At 46.6% G+C, this 18,116-nt stretch overlaps 1 protein-coding gene and 1 non-coding gene across 3 annotated transcripts in view; both read right to left on the bottom strand.

Annotated features, from left to right (window-relative positions):
• Positions 1 to 18,116, bottom strand: part of LOC144498758 (uncharacterized) — a 65,752-nt gene that overhangs the window by 6,184 nt on the left and 41,452 nt on the right. For both annotated transcript variants that reach the window (XM_078220385.1, XM_078220386.1), the window contains 2 exons: positions 10,289 to 10,399; positions 4,517 to 4,595 (listed from right to left, as the gene is read on the bottom strand). In XM_078220385.1, coding sequence (XP_078076511.1) covers positions 4,517 to 4,595; positions 10,289 to 10,399 — 190 coding nt within the window. The remainder of the gene's footprint in view (positions 1 to 4,516; positions 4,596 to 10,288; positions 10,400 to 18,116) is intronic.
• On the bottom strand, positions 12,243 to 12,434 carry LOC144499371 (U2 spliceosomal RNA). The gene has a single exon (XR_013498839.1). It is a non-coding gene; the product is annotated as a U2 spliceosomal RNA (small nuclear RNA).

Here is an 18,116-nt window from a genome sequence, read left to right as displayed (position 1 = left end):
GCACCCAGACAAAGCACCCAGACAGCACACCCAGACAGAGCACTCAGACAGCATGCCCAGACAGCATACCCAGACAGAGCACCCAGACAGCACACCCAGACAGGGCACCCAGACAGCACACCCAGACAGAGCACTCAGACAGCATGCCCAGACAGAGTACCCAGACAGCATACCCAGACAGAGCACCTAGACAGAGCACCCAGACAGCACACCCAGACAGGGCACCCAGACAAAGCACCGAGACAGCACGCTCAGATAGCGCACTCAGACAGCACACTCAGACAGCACACCCAGACAGAGCACCCAGACAGAAAGCCCAGACAACACACCCAGACAGTGCACCCAGACAGAGCATGCAGACAGCGCACCCAGACAGCACACCCAGACAAAGCACCCAGACAGCACGCCCAGACAGCGTGTCCTGACAGCACACCCAGAGAGAGTACCCAGATATTGGGCCTAGATAGAGCACCCAGACAGTGCAGCCATAAAGAGCACCCAGACAGAGTTTCCAGACAGTGCTCCCTGGTAGTGCAGGCAGACAGGGGACCCAGATATCATACCCAGGCAGCATTACCAGACAGCGCACCAAGACAGAGCACCGCAACAGAGAGCCCAGCAGTAGCATTCAGAAATTAATCCCAGACATGCAGAATGTGCATGCAGACAAAGCACCCAGACAGTGCTCCCAGATAGGCCACCCAAACAGACCACCCAGACAGACAAGCTAGACGGTGCACCTTGACAGACCATTCAGACCACCTTGAGAAAGCATCCAGACAGAACTTCCAGACAGGGCACCCAGACAGTGCACTCAGACAGTGCTCCCAGACAGTGCACCCAAACAATCCAACCAGACAGTGCAACCAGACAGCATGACCAGACAAAGTACCCAGACAGATCGCCTGACAGCGAGCCCAGACAGACTACCCAGGCAGACCACACAAACTAAGCACTCAGACAGAGCATTCAGACAGATCACCAGCGTGCCCAGACAGCGTGTTGAGACAGACCACCCAGAAAGCCCACACAGACAGTGAACCCAGACAGTGCACCCAGAGAGACCACCCAGAGAGACCACCCAGGCAGGCCACACAGACAGTGCACTCAGACAGAGCATTCAGTCAGATCACCAGTGTGCCCACACAGCGTGCTGAGACAGACCACCCAGAAAGTGCACCCAGACACACTATGCAGACAGTGCACCCAGACAGATCACCTAGACAGTGCACCCAGACAATGCACTCAGATGGAGCACCCAGACGGAGCACCCAGACAGTGCACCCAGGCAGTGCACCTACACAGTGCACCTACACACACCACCCAGACAGACCACCCAGACAGTGCACTCAGATGGAGCACCCAGACAGAGCACCTAGACAGTGCACCCAGACAGTGCACCCAGACAGTGCACCCAGACAGTGCACCCAGACAGTGCACCTAGGTGGAGCACACAGACAGTGCACCCAGACAGTACACCCAGACAGAGCACCCAGACAGTGTACCCAGACAATGCACCCAGATGGAGCACCCAGACGGAGGAGCCAGGCAGTGCACTCAAACAATGCACCCAGACGGAGCACCCAGGCAGAGCATCCAGACAGATCTATTCCATGTGCTCTAACTGTGTTTCCCAACCACTTGTGTGGAGATCGTTTCAAAAGCTTTCTGAAAATCTAAGTATACCACATCTAGCGGGTTCCCATTATTGACTCTGCTAATTCTATTTTCAAAAATCTCCAGCAGGTTTATTGAACATGATTTGCTTTTTAAAGATCCAATCTACCATTATTCTCTAACTGCCCTGTTGTCACACCCTTTATAATAAATTCTAGCATTTTCTCCATGACTGAAGAAAGTCTAACAGCTCCAAAGTTCCCTGTTTTCTCTCTCCCTCCTTTCTTTAATAGTGAGGTTACATTTTCCAATCTGCAGGAACCATTCTAGAGTCTGCCAAATTTTGAAAGATGATCAGCAACGCATCCACGATCTGTACAGCCACCTCCATCAGCAGAAAGAGCCAGTGGCAATTCAGATATCACAATAAAAATGCCTGGAGGAGCGGAGAGAAAGTGAGAGGATGTCTGCATAGAGGGAACAAAACATACACTCCTCACAATCCAGTTACACAGGAAATGGGTGAAGGGGAACCATAATGGTTACACATTCTCCAAATACACAGGAAATGGGGATTGAAGGTGAACCAGCTGGCATTGGTCCATATCCCTCTTGCATATTCATTTGTTTAACCAAAAGCCCATTAAACGCCTCCATCGTAGCTGCCTGCACCACCACTCCTGACACTGACCACTCTCTGTGTAAAACACTTGCCCCTCACATCTCCTTTGGATTTTCTCCCTCTTACCTTAAGTGCATGACCCCTAGTATTAGACATTTCAACTCTACTATACTCCTTATACACCGATGACTGTGCGGCCAAATTCCCCTCCAATTCGATTTTCAAGTTTGTTAACAACACCACCGTCGTGGGTTGGATCTCAAACAATGACGAGACAGAGTACAGGAATGAGATAGAGAATCTGGTGAACTGGTGCAGCGACAATAATCTCTCCCTCAATGTCAACAAAATGAAAGAGACTGTCATCAACTTCAGGAAGCGTAAAGGAGAACATGCCCCTGTCAACATCAATGGGGACGAAGTAGAAAGGGTCGAGAGCTTCAAGATTTTAGGTGTCCAGATCACCTGTCCTGGTCCCCCCATGCCGACACTATAGTTAAGAAAGCCCACCAACGCCTCTACTTTCTCAGAAGACTAAGGAAATTTGGCATGTCAGCTACGACTCTCACCAACTTTTACAGATGCACCCTAGAAAGCATTCTTTCCGGTTGTATCACAGCTTGGTATGGCTCCTGCTCTGTCCAAGACCGCAAGGAACTACAAAAGGTCATGAATGTAGCCCAATCCATCACGCCAACCAGCCTCCCATCCATTGACTCTGTTTACACTTTCTGCTGTCTCGGCAAAACAGCCAGCATAACTAAAGACCCCACGCATGCCGGACATTCTCTCTTCCACCTTCTTCCTTCGGGAAAAAGATATAAAAGTCTGAGGTCACGTACCAACCGACTCAAGAACAGCTTCTTCCCTGCTGCTGTCAGACTTTTGAATGGACCTATCTTATATTAAGTTGATCTTTCTCTACACCCTAGCTATGACTGTAACACTACATTCTGCACTCTCTCCTTTCCTTCTCTATGAACGGTATGGTTTGGCTGTATAGCGTGCAAGAAACAATACTTTTCACTGTATGTTAATACATGTGACAATAATAAATCAAATCAAATCAAAATCTGGGAAAAAGATTCTGACTGTCAACTCTATCTATGCCTCTCATAATTTTATAGACTTCAATCAGGTCTCCCCTCAGCCTCCGCCACTCCAGAGAAAACAATCTTCGTTTGTCCAGCCTCTCCTTATAGCTCATACCCTTGAATCCAAGCAGCATCCTGGATTAAACCTCTTCCACACCCTGCCCAAAGCCTCCACATCATCCAAATACACAGGAAACAGAGGTGGGGGTGGCGTGGTCCTGTGGAGGATGGGGGTGGGGGGAGAGGTCATGTGGGGGGGGGGATCGGGGTGTGTGGGATTGTGCAGGGGGGCTGGGTGGGGTGGGGGTGGAGAGTGTGTGGGGCTGTGAGGGATGGTGGGAGGTGAGGTGTGTAGGAGGGAGGGGATAGGCGTTGGGGTTGGATGGGTGTGGGTGGGGATTGGGTGGAGGTGTGAGAGGGTGGCGGGGGGGTGAGGGTTGGCAGGTGTGGGGGGTGGGAGTTGGTGGGGGGGTGGGGGGTATGGGGTGGTTTGGCGGATGGGAGTGGCAAAGGGGCAGGCACACAATACATACACGCAGGAGATGGGGTTGAATGGGGAAACAAGACGGGGGCACAATCCACAATCCAAATACACGGCACCTTCAGGGAGGCTAAAATTCTTAAGTGAAAATGTAACTGCCTGAGCCATGAATGGGACTGAAATCTAAAAAGGGGAAAAAAGCAAAGTGAAAGGATTGGGCCTGGATTTCCAAACCTGGAGCAGGAATCTCCGCACTGACACCCAGCAAGTGTTGAACAACAATGTCCTTTATCGGGATTGAACCAAATAAACTGCCACATTTTCTCCGATAGGATCAGAGTGGGTTATATGAACAATACTGTCCCTTTCTGCCTGTGTGTGGGCAGTGTTACCTCTAGACCTGAATCCAATGTTCAAATCATCTTTTAGAGTTAGCCAGTGCCTACGGCAGATTTCCATTTCACACATCGGAACTCCCAGCTCTTCAGCTGAGGAGGAACATATGGCACCGTCACCATCTCTCCTTCCTTCCCTCAGTGCCATACTCCTAGAGCCATCCTCACGCCCAATCAATACAGTTACAGGGTGTGTGCCCCGTATAAGTAGCACACTGAACTTCGCTGTTGCCTGCCTGGGCACACCCTGGCTACCTGAGAGAAGGTTACCAACTGTTTGGCGTTGCAGTGGTTGGAATTGGCCTACCTTTTGCTGTATATGATCACCAGGCCGCCAATTACAATGATGAGGAGTGATGCAATGATTCCAACCACAATCAGCCAGTCTGAAAAACAGAGAAAATCATCACATGAGAAAAGCTGTACCCTGGAAAATGCCTAACTCTTGAATCAGTGACAATAGACATCCCAGCGCCCATTTGCCTCTTCAGGTGCTAACTGTGAATGAATGGCGGCTCCTTGTCGCCAAGAAAGAATGTGAATAAAAGTCCAAGTGACTGCCCCCTGCTGGATTCCCATCAGTAAGAGTTTTAACAAGACCAGGTTAAAGTCCAACAGGTTTATTTGGTAGCAAATGCCATTAGCTTTCGGAGCACTGCTCCTTCGTCAGATGGAGTGGAAATCTGCTCTCACACAGGGCATACAGAGACACAAAATCAAGTTACAGAATACTGATTAGAATGCGAATCTTTACAGTTGATCAGGTCTTAAAGATACAGACAATGTGAGTGGAGGGAGCATTAAGTACAGGTTAAAGAGATGTGTATTGTCTCTAGACAGGACAGCCAGTGAGATTCTGCAAGTCCAGGAGGCAAGCTGTGGGGGTCACCGATAGTGTGACATGAACCCAAGATCCCGGTTAGGCCACCTGAACTTGCAGAATATCACTGGCTGTCCTGTCTAGAGACAATACACATTTCTTTCACCTGTGCCTAATGCTCCCTCCACTCACATTGTCTGTATCTTTAAGACCTGATCAACTGTAAAGATTTGCATTCTAATCAGTATTCTGTAACTTGATTTTGTGTCTCTGTGCCCTGTTTGAGAGCAGATATCCACTCCATCTGACGATGGAGCAGCGCTCCAAAAGCAAATGGCATTTGCTACCAAATAAATCTGTTGGACTTTAACCTGGCCTTGTTAAAACTCTTACTGTGTTTACCCCAGTCTAACACTGGCATCTCCATATCAGGAATCCCATCACCCAGTGACTGCCCCCTGCTGGATTCCCATCATGTGGAGATGCTGGTGTTGGACTGAGGTAAACACAGTAAGATGTCTCACAACACCAGGTTAAAGTCCAACAGGTTTATTTGGTAGCAAAATCCACTAGCTTTCGGAGCGCTGCTCCTTCGTCAGGTGAGTGGGAGTTCTGTTCACAAACAGGGCATATAAAGACACAAACTCAATTTACAAAATAATGGTTGGAATGTTAGTCTTTACAGGGAATCAAGTCTTAAAGGTACAGAAAATGTGAGTGGAGAGAGTGTGAAGCACAGGTTAAAGAGATGTGTATTGTCTCCAGCCAGGACAGTTAGTGAGATTTTGCAAGCCCAGACAAGTCGTGGGGGTTACAGATAGTGTGACATGAACCCAAGATCCTGGTTGAGGCCGTCCTCATGTGTGTGGAACTTGGCTATCAGTCTCTGCTCAGCGACCCTGCGTTGTCATGTGTCGTGAAGGCCGCCTTGGAGAACGTTTACCCAAAATCATAGAAATCATAGAAACCCTACAGTGCAGAAAGAGGCCATTCGGCCCATCGAGTCTGCACCAACCACAATCCCACCTAGGCCCTACCCCCATATCCCTACATATTTTACCCGCTAATTCCTCTAATCTACGCATCTCAGGACACTAAGGAGCAATTTTAGCATGGCCAATCAACCTAACCCGCACATCTTTGTACTGTGGGAGGAAACCGGAGCACCCGGAGAAAACCCACACAGACATGAGGAGAATGTGCAAACTCCACACAGACAGTGACCGAAGCCGGGAATCGAACCCAGGTCCCTGAAGCTGTGAAGCAGCAGTGCTAACCACTGTGCTACCGTGCCGAAGATCAGGGGCCGAATGCCCGTGACCGCTGAAGTGTTCCCCAACAGGACGAGAACACTCTTGCCTGGTGATTGTCGAGTGGTGTTCATTCATCCATTTTCGTAGCGTCTGCATGGTCTCCCCAATGTACCGTGCCTCGGGCCATCCTTTCCTGCAGCGTATCAGGTAGACAACGTTGGCCGGGTTGCAAGTGTATGTACCGTGTACAAAGTGGATGGCGTTCTCACGTGAGATGATGGCATCCTTGTCGATGATCCGGCACGTCTTGCAGAGGTTGCTGTGGCAGTGTTGTGTGGTGTCATGGTCACTGTTCTCCTGAAGGCTGGGTAGTTTGCTGCGGACAATGGTCTGTTTGAGGTTGCGTGGTTGTTTGAAGGCAAGAAGTGTGGGTGTGGGGATGGCCTTGGCGAGATGTTCGTCTTCATCAATGACATGTTGAATGCTCCGGAGAAGATGTCGTAGCTTCTCCGCTCCGGGGAAGTACTGGACGACGAAGGGTACTCTGTCCACCGTGTCCCGTGTTTGCCTTCTGAGGAGGTCGGTGCGGTTTCTCGCGATGGCGCGTCGGAACTGTCGATCGATGAGTCGAGCGCCGTATCCTGTTCTTATGAAGTCATCTTTCAGCGTCTGGAGGTGTCTGTTGCGATCCTCCTCATCTGAGCAGATCCTGTGTATACGGAGGGCGTGTCCGTAGGGGATGGCTTCTTTAACGTGTTTAGGGTGGAAGCTGGAGAAGTGGAGCATCGTGAGGTTATCCGTGGGCTTGCGGTACAGTGAAGTGCTGAGGTGACCGTCCTTGATGGAGATGCGTGTGTCCAAGAATGCAACCGATTCCGGAGAGTAGTCCATGGTGAGTCTGATGGTGGGATGGAACTTGTTGATGTCATCATATAGTTGTTTCAGTGATTGTTCACCATGAGTCCAAAGGAAGAAAATGTCATCGATGTATCTAGTGTATAGCATCGGTTGAAGGTCCTGTGCGGTGAAGAGGTCTTGTTTGAACCTGTGCATGAAGATGTTGGCATATTGAGGTGCGAATTTGGTCCCCATGGCTGTTCCGTGTGTCTGGATGAAGAACTGGTTGTTGAAGGTGAAGACATTGTGGTCCAGGATGAAGCGGATGAGTTGTAAAATTGCATCTGGAGACTGGCAGTTGTTGGCGTTGAGTACTGAGGCAGTTCAGCAATGCCATCATTGTGGGGGATGCTGGTGTAGAGCGCCGAGACATCCATTGTGACGAGGAGTGCTCCTGGTTCAACTGCTCCATGTGTGCTGAGTTTCTGGAGGAAGTCCGTAGTGTCGCGACAAAAGCTGGGGGTTCTTTGTACAATGGGTTTCAGGATGCCCTTGACGTAGCCAGAGAGGTTCTCGCACAGGGTCCCATTGCCTGATACGATGAGACGGCCGGGTGTGTTTGCCTTGTGTATCTTCGGGAGGCAGTAGAGATCTCCAACGCGGGGAGTATGTGGGATGAGAGCACGGAGGATGCCCTGAAGGTCCGGATCAAAGGTCTTGATCAGTCTGTTGAGTCTGTTGAGCATCCCCACACCCCCACTTCTTGCCTTCAAACAACCGCACAACCTCAAACAGATCATTGTCCGCAGCAAACTACCCAGCCTTCAGGAGAACAGTGACCACAACACCACACAACCCTGCCACAGCAACCTCTGCAAAACGTGCCGGATCATCGACACGGATGCCATCATCTCACGTGAGAACACGATCCACCAGGTACATGATACATACACTTGCAACTCGGCCAACGTTGTCTACCTGATACGCTGCAGGAAAGGATGTCCCGAGGCATGGTACATTGGGGAGACCATGCAGACGCTATGACAACGGATGAATAAACACCGCTCGACAATCACCAGGCAAGTGTGTTCTCTTCCTGTTGGGGAACACTTCAGCCGTCACGGGCATTCGGCTTCTGATCTTCGGGTAAGCGTTCTCCAAGGCGGCCTTCATGACACACGACAATGCAGAGTCGCTGAGCAGAGACTGATAGCCAAGTTCCGCACACATGAGGACGGCCTCAACCGGGATCTTGGATTTATGTCACACTATCTGTAACCCCCATGACTTGCCTGTGCTTGCAAAATCTCACTAACTGTCCTGGCTGGAGACAATACACATCTCTTTAAACTGTGCTTAACCCTCTCTCCACTCACATTGTCTGTACCTTTAAGACTTGATTACCTGTAAAGACTCACATTCCAACCATTATTTTATAAATTGAGTTTGTGTCTTTATATGCCCTGTTTGTGAACAGAACTCCCACTTACCTGATGAAGGGGCAGCGCTCCGAAAGCTAGTGGCTTGTGCTACCAAATAAACCTGTTGGACTTTAACCTGGTGTTGTGAGACTTCTTACTAGGATTCCCATCACCCAGTGACTGCCCCCTGCTGGGATTCCCATCACCCAACGACTGCCCACTTCCTATTCATTTTGTTTCTGCTGGCACCTGTATTCTTTTAGCTGCCCCATTCTCATTTGATTCTTTATTGTGTTCTCTGACACTGGCAGCTCATAGCCACCCTCTGAAGGGCAATTAGGGATGGGCAATAAATGCTGACCCAGCCAGTGACACCCTCAGTCTGCGAAATAATTTTTCATAGAATCATAGAAACCCTACAGTGCAGAAAGAGGCCATTCGGCCCATCGAGTCTGCACCGACCACAATCCCACCCAGGCCCTACCCCCATATCCCTACATATTTTACCCGCTAATCCCTCTAACCTACGCATCTCAGGACTCTAAGGGACAATTTTTAGCATGGCCAATCAACCTAACCCGCACATCCTTTGGACTGTGGGAGGAAACCGGAGCACCCGGAGGAAACCCACGCAGACACGAGGAGAATGTGCAAACTCCACACACACAGTGACCCAAGCTGGGAATCGAACCCAGGTCCCTGGAGCTGTGAAGCAGCAGTGCTAACCACTGTGCTACCGTGCCACTCATTTTACAAATCCTTTGATTGGCTAATAGCTCTCAAGGGTGGGAAGTTCCTGCTGAAATGGCAATGACTCCGACTTTAACCAGGTAAGTACCTGAGTGGCACCAAATCAGATCACGTGGACACGGAATGGCCATAGCGGAGTTTCTACCAGTTGTCCTGCACTGGACATTAAACTCCACCCATTTTCAGCGCTCTGTCCTAGCCTTAAACTCACCCTAGAGTGATGAACTGATGGTTCCTTCTTTCTGGTGAGGCAGAGTAATGACAGGAAGAACCTACATTGCCCTTATTTCTCTGGGACACGTGCTGGATTCACAACCCAGGCTAATGAGGTGAAGGGCTTCCTCCCGCCACCTGTTGCGATGATACAGTGTAAATGGAGACTGTGTCGGACTATGTCCAAGTCAGAGGGTCTCCCGCGCATTGGCAACGTAGATGGGCAAGCCAAGGTTCAAATATGGGGCAAAGCTTTGTCTTGATAATAACTCATGTGGTATGCAGCATAGGAAAGCTTCATAACAGCCACAGAGTAGCAAAAATAGATCATTCTTCAGCCAGCTAAAATGATATATTTTGGCCTATGTTTAAAATAATAAATGACAAATGATGAAGTATGAGATAGTTGGTAGGATATTTCTTTGAAATACAGACTTCATTGAATCCAAAGTCTCTTAGTTCAAATGATCTAATTGTACTTTGCACTAAATTCCTACTTTGTGGTGCTATTAACATTGTTTGATTTAAATTGTTAGATCATTCTAATCTTTGAGCACAAGAAACACTGAGGACTGTACATAGACCATTAACACAGGGTCAACTTGACATCAATTTCTGTTGAAATTTTCTACACCAGGGCAATGCTGTCACCAAGCATAATATTAGCCAACATTCAGCAGATTAACAGTTTACAAATTGCCCGCACATTTGAAAAGGTTTTACATTGTGTGACTGGTATGAGTAAACATCTAGGAAGAGAGTTTACAAAGGTTCAGGTGTCCTACCCAAGCTGACTTCCAGAGGCTTCTCCCCGACAGCTGTTGTTGGCTGAAACTTTAGATTGGGCTCATTGTCCACGATAAAAAGATCTGATGTTTCGGTGCTTGTTGGTTCAGCTTGAGATGGTAGAAATAAAGACCAATAAATTCCAAGTTTAGGCATGGATTCGGACACACATTTTACATAGAGAGAGCATACTCCAGTCCCCATGGCAACCAATCAAGTTACACCCAACAGAAATCAATGGACGGCCTAGCAGTTGGAGGAAGATGCCCAGTCTGACACATCTTCTTTGACATTCAGGAATTAGCCATTTTGCAAAACTGCATGCAGAATTTTCCATCAGCATTTATTTACAAAGTACTTACGTCGACCTTACTTCCCTTTGGTTTCAAATCCATTTCTTTATTTGGATTTGAATCAGTATATTTTTAAAAGCCTTTGTTTCTGCGCTTCTACATTCCTCTGTTTCAGCCAGGAGTGAGGCCAGTGTGGGCCTGGGCCTGCATAGTCTCCATAGCAACCTCAATATTGGACTTCACTCTGTGTGAATGGGCAGGTCTTCTGCCTCTTGGCAACTTCTCCCGACACTGTGCAATGTTTCATTTGACACCAGCAAAGTCACATTCTCCTGAGACAGGGGGCAAACACTACAAGAGTTGGTGAGCTTTTCCAGAAGATTGTTAAAGACCATCAGATGGATCTTTGTATGTCATGGCAGAGGGGACGAGAGAAGACAAGCAAGGCTGTCCATTGCATGTCCTCCTGCATACTACAGAACTCTATTAGCAAAGTAGCTGGGCTATTTGCTTTAATGTCACATGTGTGTATTCGCTGGACACACTCAGCAATTCAGGCTGGAGCCTACGTGTCTGCATTTCCAAGTTAATGCTGAACCAGGACCCACTGTCCATTAGCCTTTCCTGAGCTCCCACACATGGTGGTGCTGCTTCAAGTGTTTGGAAAATTAAACATACCAGCTAGAGACCAACGAGTGTCAGTATACTAACAGAGAGTGAAAGAATTAACAACAATGAAGCTTGTTAGAAAAACAAAGAGGTTATAATGAAAAATAAGAATAATAATTTCACATAGACTTAATGCAGAACAACTTGAGTCTCAAATGCAGTAAATCTCTTGAGTGTATTGGGCAGTTTTCTGGAATAATCTTTTCTTGAATCAAGAAAACAGGTCATTCTATTAATATTAATGAGTATAAAAGCAAATTACTATGAACAAACCAAAAGAGAAAATGCTGGAAACTCTCTTCAAGGGTCATCCAGACTCGAAACGTTCACTCTATTCTCTCTCCACAGATGCTGTCAGACCTGCTGAGATTTTCCAGCATTTTGTGTTTTTGTATTAATGAGTAATCAGCCTGACGTAGTCAGCATTCTAACAGCGAGGGGACACCCAGCTAACAGTGATCATACGCGGTCAAGTTTGTTATTAGGTTGGAGTAGAAGACGAATGAGCCGTGAGTTATGATATTAAATTCAGAGAAAGCTGGGAGGAATAGGCAGGAATTGACCACAAATATTAACTGAGAAAACTATGGATGAACATTGGGAGCTTTTCAAATAAGCATTTGTTACAAAACAGGACCTGTTCATAAGAGCAGCAAACTGAGAGAGCAGTTGCCACATGGGTGTGGAAAAGATGTCTAAAATTAGACAGTGTCTGCTGATGCAGGTTATAAAAGGACAATGTGTAAACATTTGCAATTTGGTGAGAAGAGAAATTCTGTGCAGAGGGGCTGCTTTTTGCTTCAATGCTTGTGTAATGTTACAGTTTTGCCAGATGTTTATGACTTTGTGTAGGCTGAAGGATATATTAACTCTATTTCTTTTTTTAATCCAATTCAATCAAATCAAATCCAATTCAGAGTCTCAACAAATGAGACATTCCCGATCCAAGCTGACAAGACAGGGCTCTCACCGCCTGGCTTGGGCTTGATCTACATGATCCAAGCTGATTGGAGTAGGCATTGCTTCTCCTCCAAGGCTTGATCGCATTTGCATCTTAGCCAAAAGGCCGAGATGCCACTTTTAAAAATTGCTTCAAATGAAGCTAAAATGTAACCGAGTGACTTCAACCAAGCACAGCATGTCGATACTACACTTGATCTTAGCCAAAAGGCCGAGAAGCGATTTCTTTTTCCACAGATGCTGCCTGACCTGATGAGTATTTCCAGCAGTTTTTGTTTTTATTACTGTGGACAGTCTCTTTCACATCACATTGAAATCAGCCTTACCTAAATTGAAAATTTTAGTTGCTGTTTTGCTTTTCTCAATTTTGAACACCCAATCATATTATTACCACTATTATATAGATATTCAATAACTGTTAACTTTGCTCACTACTATATCCATTATGAGATGGCCCCTTGTTTTTCTAGGATATATTGTTGCAGAAAACTCTATCTTTTTATATATTCTGTTTTGGGATTTGAGCATTGCTGGCTAGGCCAGCATCTGTTGCCCACTCTAGTTGCCCTTGAGAAGGTAGTGATGAGCTGCCTTTTTGGACTGATGCAATCCCTGTGTTGTAGGTATACCTGTGCCTTTTGCTACCAAATAAACTTGTTGGACTTTAACCTGGTGTTGTTAGACTTCTTACTGTGTTTACCCCAGTCCAACGCCGGCATCTCCACATCTTGTAGGTATACCCACATTGCTGTTAGGGAGGGAGTTCCAGGTTTTGACCCAGCAACTGTGAAGGAACAGCGATATATTTCCAAGTCAGGATGATGAATGACTTAGAGGAGAACCTGTAGGTTCTTGAGTGGGTTCAACATGCTCAAGAAATTTACTAATTTTCTGATATGTGCTAAACTTTTTATCCCAAACTGTTTGAAGGCTAAAATCCCCCATAACACGCTATCTGCTTGATTGATCTCTGTATTGATATAACCTGATGTGGAGATGCCGGCGTTGGACTGGGGTAAACACAGTAAGAAGTTTAACAACACCAGGTTAAAGTCCAACAGGTTTATTTGGTAGCAAAAGCCACACAAGCTTTCGGAGCTCTTAGCCCCTTCTTCAGGTGAGTGGCTAAGAGCTCCGAAAGCTTGTGTGGCTTTTGCTACCAAATAAACCTGTTGGACTTTAACCTGGTGTTGTTAAACTTCTTACTTGATATAACCTACCACTTTATAACTGCCACCAGAAAGCCTGCGCATAATTCCTATTATACCCAATCTTAATTCCTTTTCTAGTTTTTAATTCTATAAGTAAAGTCTCCATTGATCTCCACTCCATGCCTTACCTTTCATTGAATCAATTGGATGATTTTGTCCTTAATCACTATAGGCTACTCCATCCCACTTAGCATTTTCTCTTTGCTGTAGACCTTATGGTATATTTAGTTCCCAATCTTGTCCATCTTACAGCCAGGTCTCAGTAACAGTCACTATATCATACCCTCCGAGTTAAATTTATGCCTGCAATTCTTTTAGTTTATTCCTTACATTCTGTAGGTGGAATTTTCCCAATGCTATTTCGAGGGCTGGCGTGAATCAGATCGCAATCTTCCTGCACTTAGTACATTTTTGGGAAAGGGGTGAGTTTTGCACCAGTTCTGAAAGGGACTGGGTGTAAAGACACCGGCAAGCCCTGCTTCACGGGGATTGGGTGCCGTTTTAAAGGGCGCCCCAATCTCAAAGTGAAATTGAAGACCCCTCTCCCACCCACATAGATATTAGGACACAAACCTTCATTGAAGGTATGTTTCTCCCCGCCCTACCCAACTTAGATCTCTGGCCTGAACTCCCCATCCCTGCCCGAACATAGATCACCAGCATTGGGGTATTAGGGCCCTCCCAATCAGGCCCCAACCCTAGGCATTGCCCCGACACCCATTGGCACTGCCAGGTTGATACTGCCAGGGGTCTATGCCAGGTTGGCAATGCCAGGATACCCAGTGGCCATGTCAGGTGGGTGCTGCCAGGATGTCAGGGAACAGTGCCAGGTGGGCACTGGCCAGACACGTCCATGACTACCCGGGTGCTTCAGTGACCTCTGAGCTCCCTGGCATGAAAATCACACCTGGTTTCTGTTGTGCCAGGTTCCTACTGCACCCGAGGGTCGGCAAATCCCAGGAGAAGGAGAATCCAGTTTGAAACTGACTCAACATATTTAGCCTTGCTGAGTGGGAACCAGATTATGGCTGGGTGCGGGGTCTGGGAGAATCCCAAAAGGGATGCTTGCCAGTGCAATATGTGCTATTCCCCTCCCCATGATTTTCTGAACCCACGCAGCCCCAGCGCGATCTATGTTGGGCGTGACGCAGCCGGAAAATGCCCCCCTGTGTGTTCATACAAAGAGTGCTTGTTTGAGCATGGGCTCTATCTAATCTGTCTCTCTGCTCTCATGTTCTGCACATGTTTCTCATTTCTCTTTCCTGGTTTAATGGCTTTATCATATTCAGTTTTCCATTAATCTGTATTGCCTAAAACACATTTTCTGACTGTTATTCTATTCTTTCCCCTTTGGTTGGTTTTAAAATTATTATCAATACCAGCTTTCCCACCTGAGCCCTCCACTCCTGTTGCTAACCCAAAATCCTCGTGGTTACCCTATTTATCCTTTGTGTTAGGGTAGGAGCTGGGCTCAGTCTAGTTTAAGTGAAGCTTATCCCAGTTGTACAGTCCCTTCTGTCCCAGTACTGATATCAGTCCCCTCTTTCCCACATCACCTCTCCAACCACTTGGGGATATAATCACCTCACTAATTTGCTGTCCTCACACCAATTTTGATGTGTTTCAAGTAATAATTTAGAGATTATAACCCTTGAGGTCCCATTCTTTCCTTTACTCCATAGATCCTGATGCTCTCCAAACAGGTACTCTTGTGTACTCTTCCCATTGTTCTTGATCCCAACATGATCTTAATGATTGGATCCCACTCCCCTCCCCCCTTCCCTCATCCTTTCAAGCTAGTTTGAGATACCCCTCACCCTGGCTCCTTGTAGGCAACATATCATGTGGGACTCTCAATCCTGCTCATAAAGAAAGTTATTTGTCCCCAGCTTTTGAATTCCCTCCAACTACAACATTGCATTTCTTCTCCTATTCTTCTCTGCCTGCTCCAAGGTGCCATGCTCTTCATTTTGACTGTCCTTCTGACAGTTTTTACCTTTACCCTCAGAAGTAGCAAGTACATTATATCTGTGAGGATAGAGTTAGTTTCTTTGAATATTGTCTCTCTATTTCACCTGTGTTCCTTTACTCTGTACAGCATCAGTGACACCAACCCCATTCTGAACCTACATTCTGAACTATAGATGTGTGAGTGAGGTCTGGAGCAAATTATCCAAGTATTTCGCCCCCTCCCGTAGGTGTCCAACCTGCACTCCCACTCAATGGCTCGGAGCTGGAATGATTCAAGGCGGAGATATCGACTGCCAATGTGCGAGCCCTGGACACAGTTGTTATCAAAAACCTCCCATACACTGCAGTCCAGATAGACACACAACCCACTCTTCCACATCTGAGTTTATATTATTTATATCTACTTTTTGTTTGTTGTAAATTGATGGGTTTTTTTGTCACTCTAACCTGCACAAAGTAATAAAACACCAGCCAACATTGCAAATGCTGTTTCAACACAAAACATATTACAAGCATTGAAGTGAAAACTAGCACCACCTCCCCCCACCCCACCCTTCACCCAGCACCGAATTTCCCTTCACACCAAATTGCCAATGTTTATACACTGATGCACTGATGCACCGTCCACGACCTACAAAGCATAAGTCAGGGGTGTAATGGAACACTCCCCACTTGCCAGGATGGGTGCAGCTCCAACAACACTCATGAAGCTTGACACCATCCAGGACAAGGCAGCCTGCTTGATTGCTACCCCTTCCACAAACTTTCAATCCCTCCAACACCAACGAACAATGGTAGCGATATGTACCATCGACAAGATGCACTGCAAGAACTCACCGAGTTCCTTAGGCAGCACCTTCCAAAGCCCTGACCACCACCATCCAGAAGAACAAGGGCAGTAGATACTTGGGAGCACCTCCAGCTGGAGGTTCCTCTCCAAGTCACTCACCATCCTGTCTTGGAAATATATCGCTGTTCCTCCACTGTCACTGGGTCAAAATCCTGGAACTCACTTCCTAACAGCACGGTGTGTGTACCTACACCTCAGGGCCTGCAGCGGTTCAGGAAGGCAGCTCACCACCACCTTCGAAAGGGCAGCTAGGGATGGGCAATAAACGCTGGTCTAGCCAGTGATGCCCATATCCCGTAAAATGAGTATTAAAAAAACTCCTTTTATAACCATTCTGCATCAGCAGACACTGTCTAATTTTAGACATCTTTTCCACACCCATGTGGCAATTTCTCTCTCAGTTTGCTGCTCTTATGCACAGGTCCTGTTTTGTAACAAATGCTTATTTGAAATGACCCTAATGTTCATCCATAGTTTTCTCGGTTAACATTTGTGTCCTGTTTGCTGTGGTCAATTCCTGCCTATCCCTCCCAGCTTTCTCCAAATATAAAATCATAACTCATGGCTCATTCGTCGTCTATCCAACCTAACATCAATCTTGACCATGAATGATCACTGTTATCTGGGTGTTCCCTCACTGCTGACTAAGTGAGGCTGATTACTCATTAATACATCTAGAATGACTTGTTGTCCTGTTGATTCAAGAAAAGATTGTTTCAGAAAACTGCCAAATACACTCAAGAGATTTGCTGTATTTGTGACTCCAGTTGTTCTGCATCAAGTCTAAGTGAAAATCAAACTTGCTCATCACAACCTCTTTTTTTTGTACAAGCTCCATTGTTGTTTGTGCTGACAGTCTCCTCATTCTGTCACTCTCCGTTAATGTACTGACACTCACTGGTCCCTTCAGGGAAGGAAATCTACCATCCTTACCTGGCCTGGCCTACACGTGACTCCAGACCCACGGCAATGTGGTTGATTCTTAATTGCCCTCTGAAATGGCCTAGTAAATCATTCAGTTCAGGGGCAACTAGGGATGGGCAATAAATCCTGGCTCAGCCAGCGTTATGCACATCCCATAAAAGAAAATATTTTTTTAAAAGTGAGAAGCTTGAAACAGTAAAAAGAGACTTGGGGATCCATGTACAGAAATCATTAAAATATTATGAAGAGATAAAGGAAATAATCTAAAAGGCTAATGGAGTGTAGACCTCTCCATCTAGAAGAGTAGAACACATGGGGTGGAAATCATGTTGTACAAAGTCCTGGCAGCATGGGCAGCACTTTGAGCAGTCTGGGCACCACACATTGAGGAGGATCTAGTGGCCTTGGATGCAGTGATTTATTTGAATGATATCTGGACATCAATGGTTACAGGGATAGAGTGCCTTGATCAGAGTTTTCAGGATATTAAAGATGAACAGACAGTGTGGATAGAGAGATACTGGCACAATGAGTCAGCACCAGGGGACATAGTCTAAAAATTAGAGCCAGCCCTTTCAGAAATGAAATTAGGAGTCAATTCTACCATTGCTATTAATGGTGATAGGAGTTCAGAACTTTCTTCCACAAATAGCAATCGAAGCTTGGTTAATTGATGCTTGTTCATTTTAAATCTGAGATTAAAAGATTTGTGGTAATTGAATGGGTTAAGGAATATGGAACACAATTTGGTATATGGAGTTAGGTCACAGATCAGCTCTGATTTCATGGTGGAACATACTCACTGGGCTCAATGGTCTACTCCTGTTCCTCTGTTCCTACATAGAATCATAGAATCCCTACAGTGCAGGAGGAGACCATTCGGCCCATTGAGCCTGCACAGAAAACAATCCCACCAAGGCCCTATCCCTAACCCCATGTATTTACCTAC

This window comes from Mustelus asterias, chromosome 9 (genome assembly GCF_964213995.1).
Source record: "Mustelus asterias chromosome 9, sMusAst1.hap1.1, whole genome shotgun sequence".
NCBI classification, from domain to species: Eukaryota; Metazoa; Chordata; class Chondrichthyes; order Carcharhiniformes; family Triakidae; genus Mustelus; species Mustelus asterias.
This window is presented reverse-complemented; position numbering and strand designations above follow the sequence as displayed.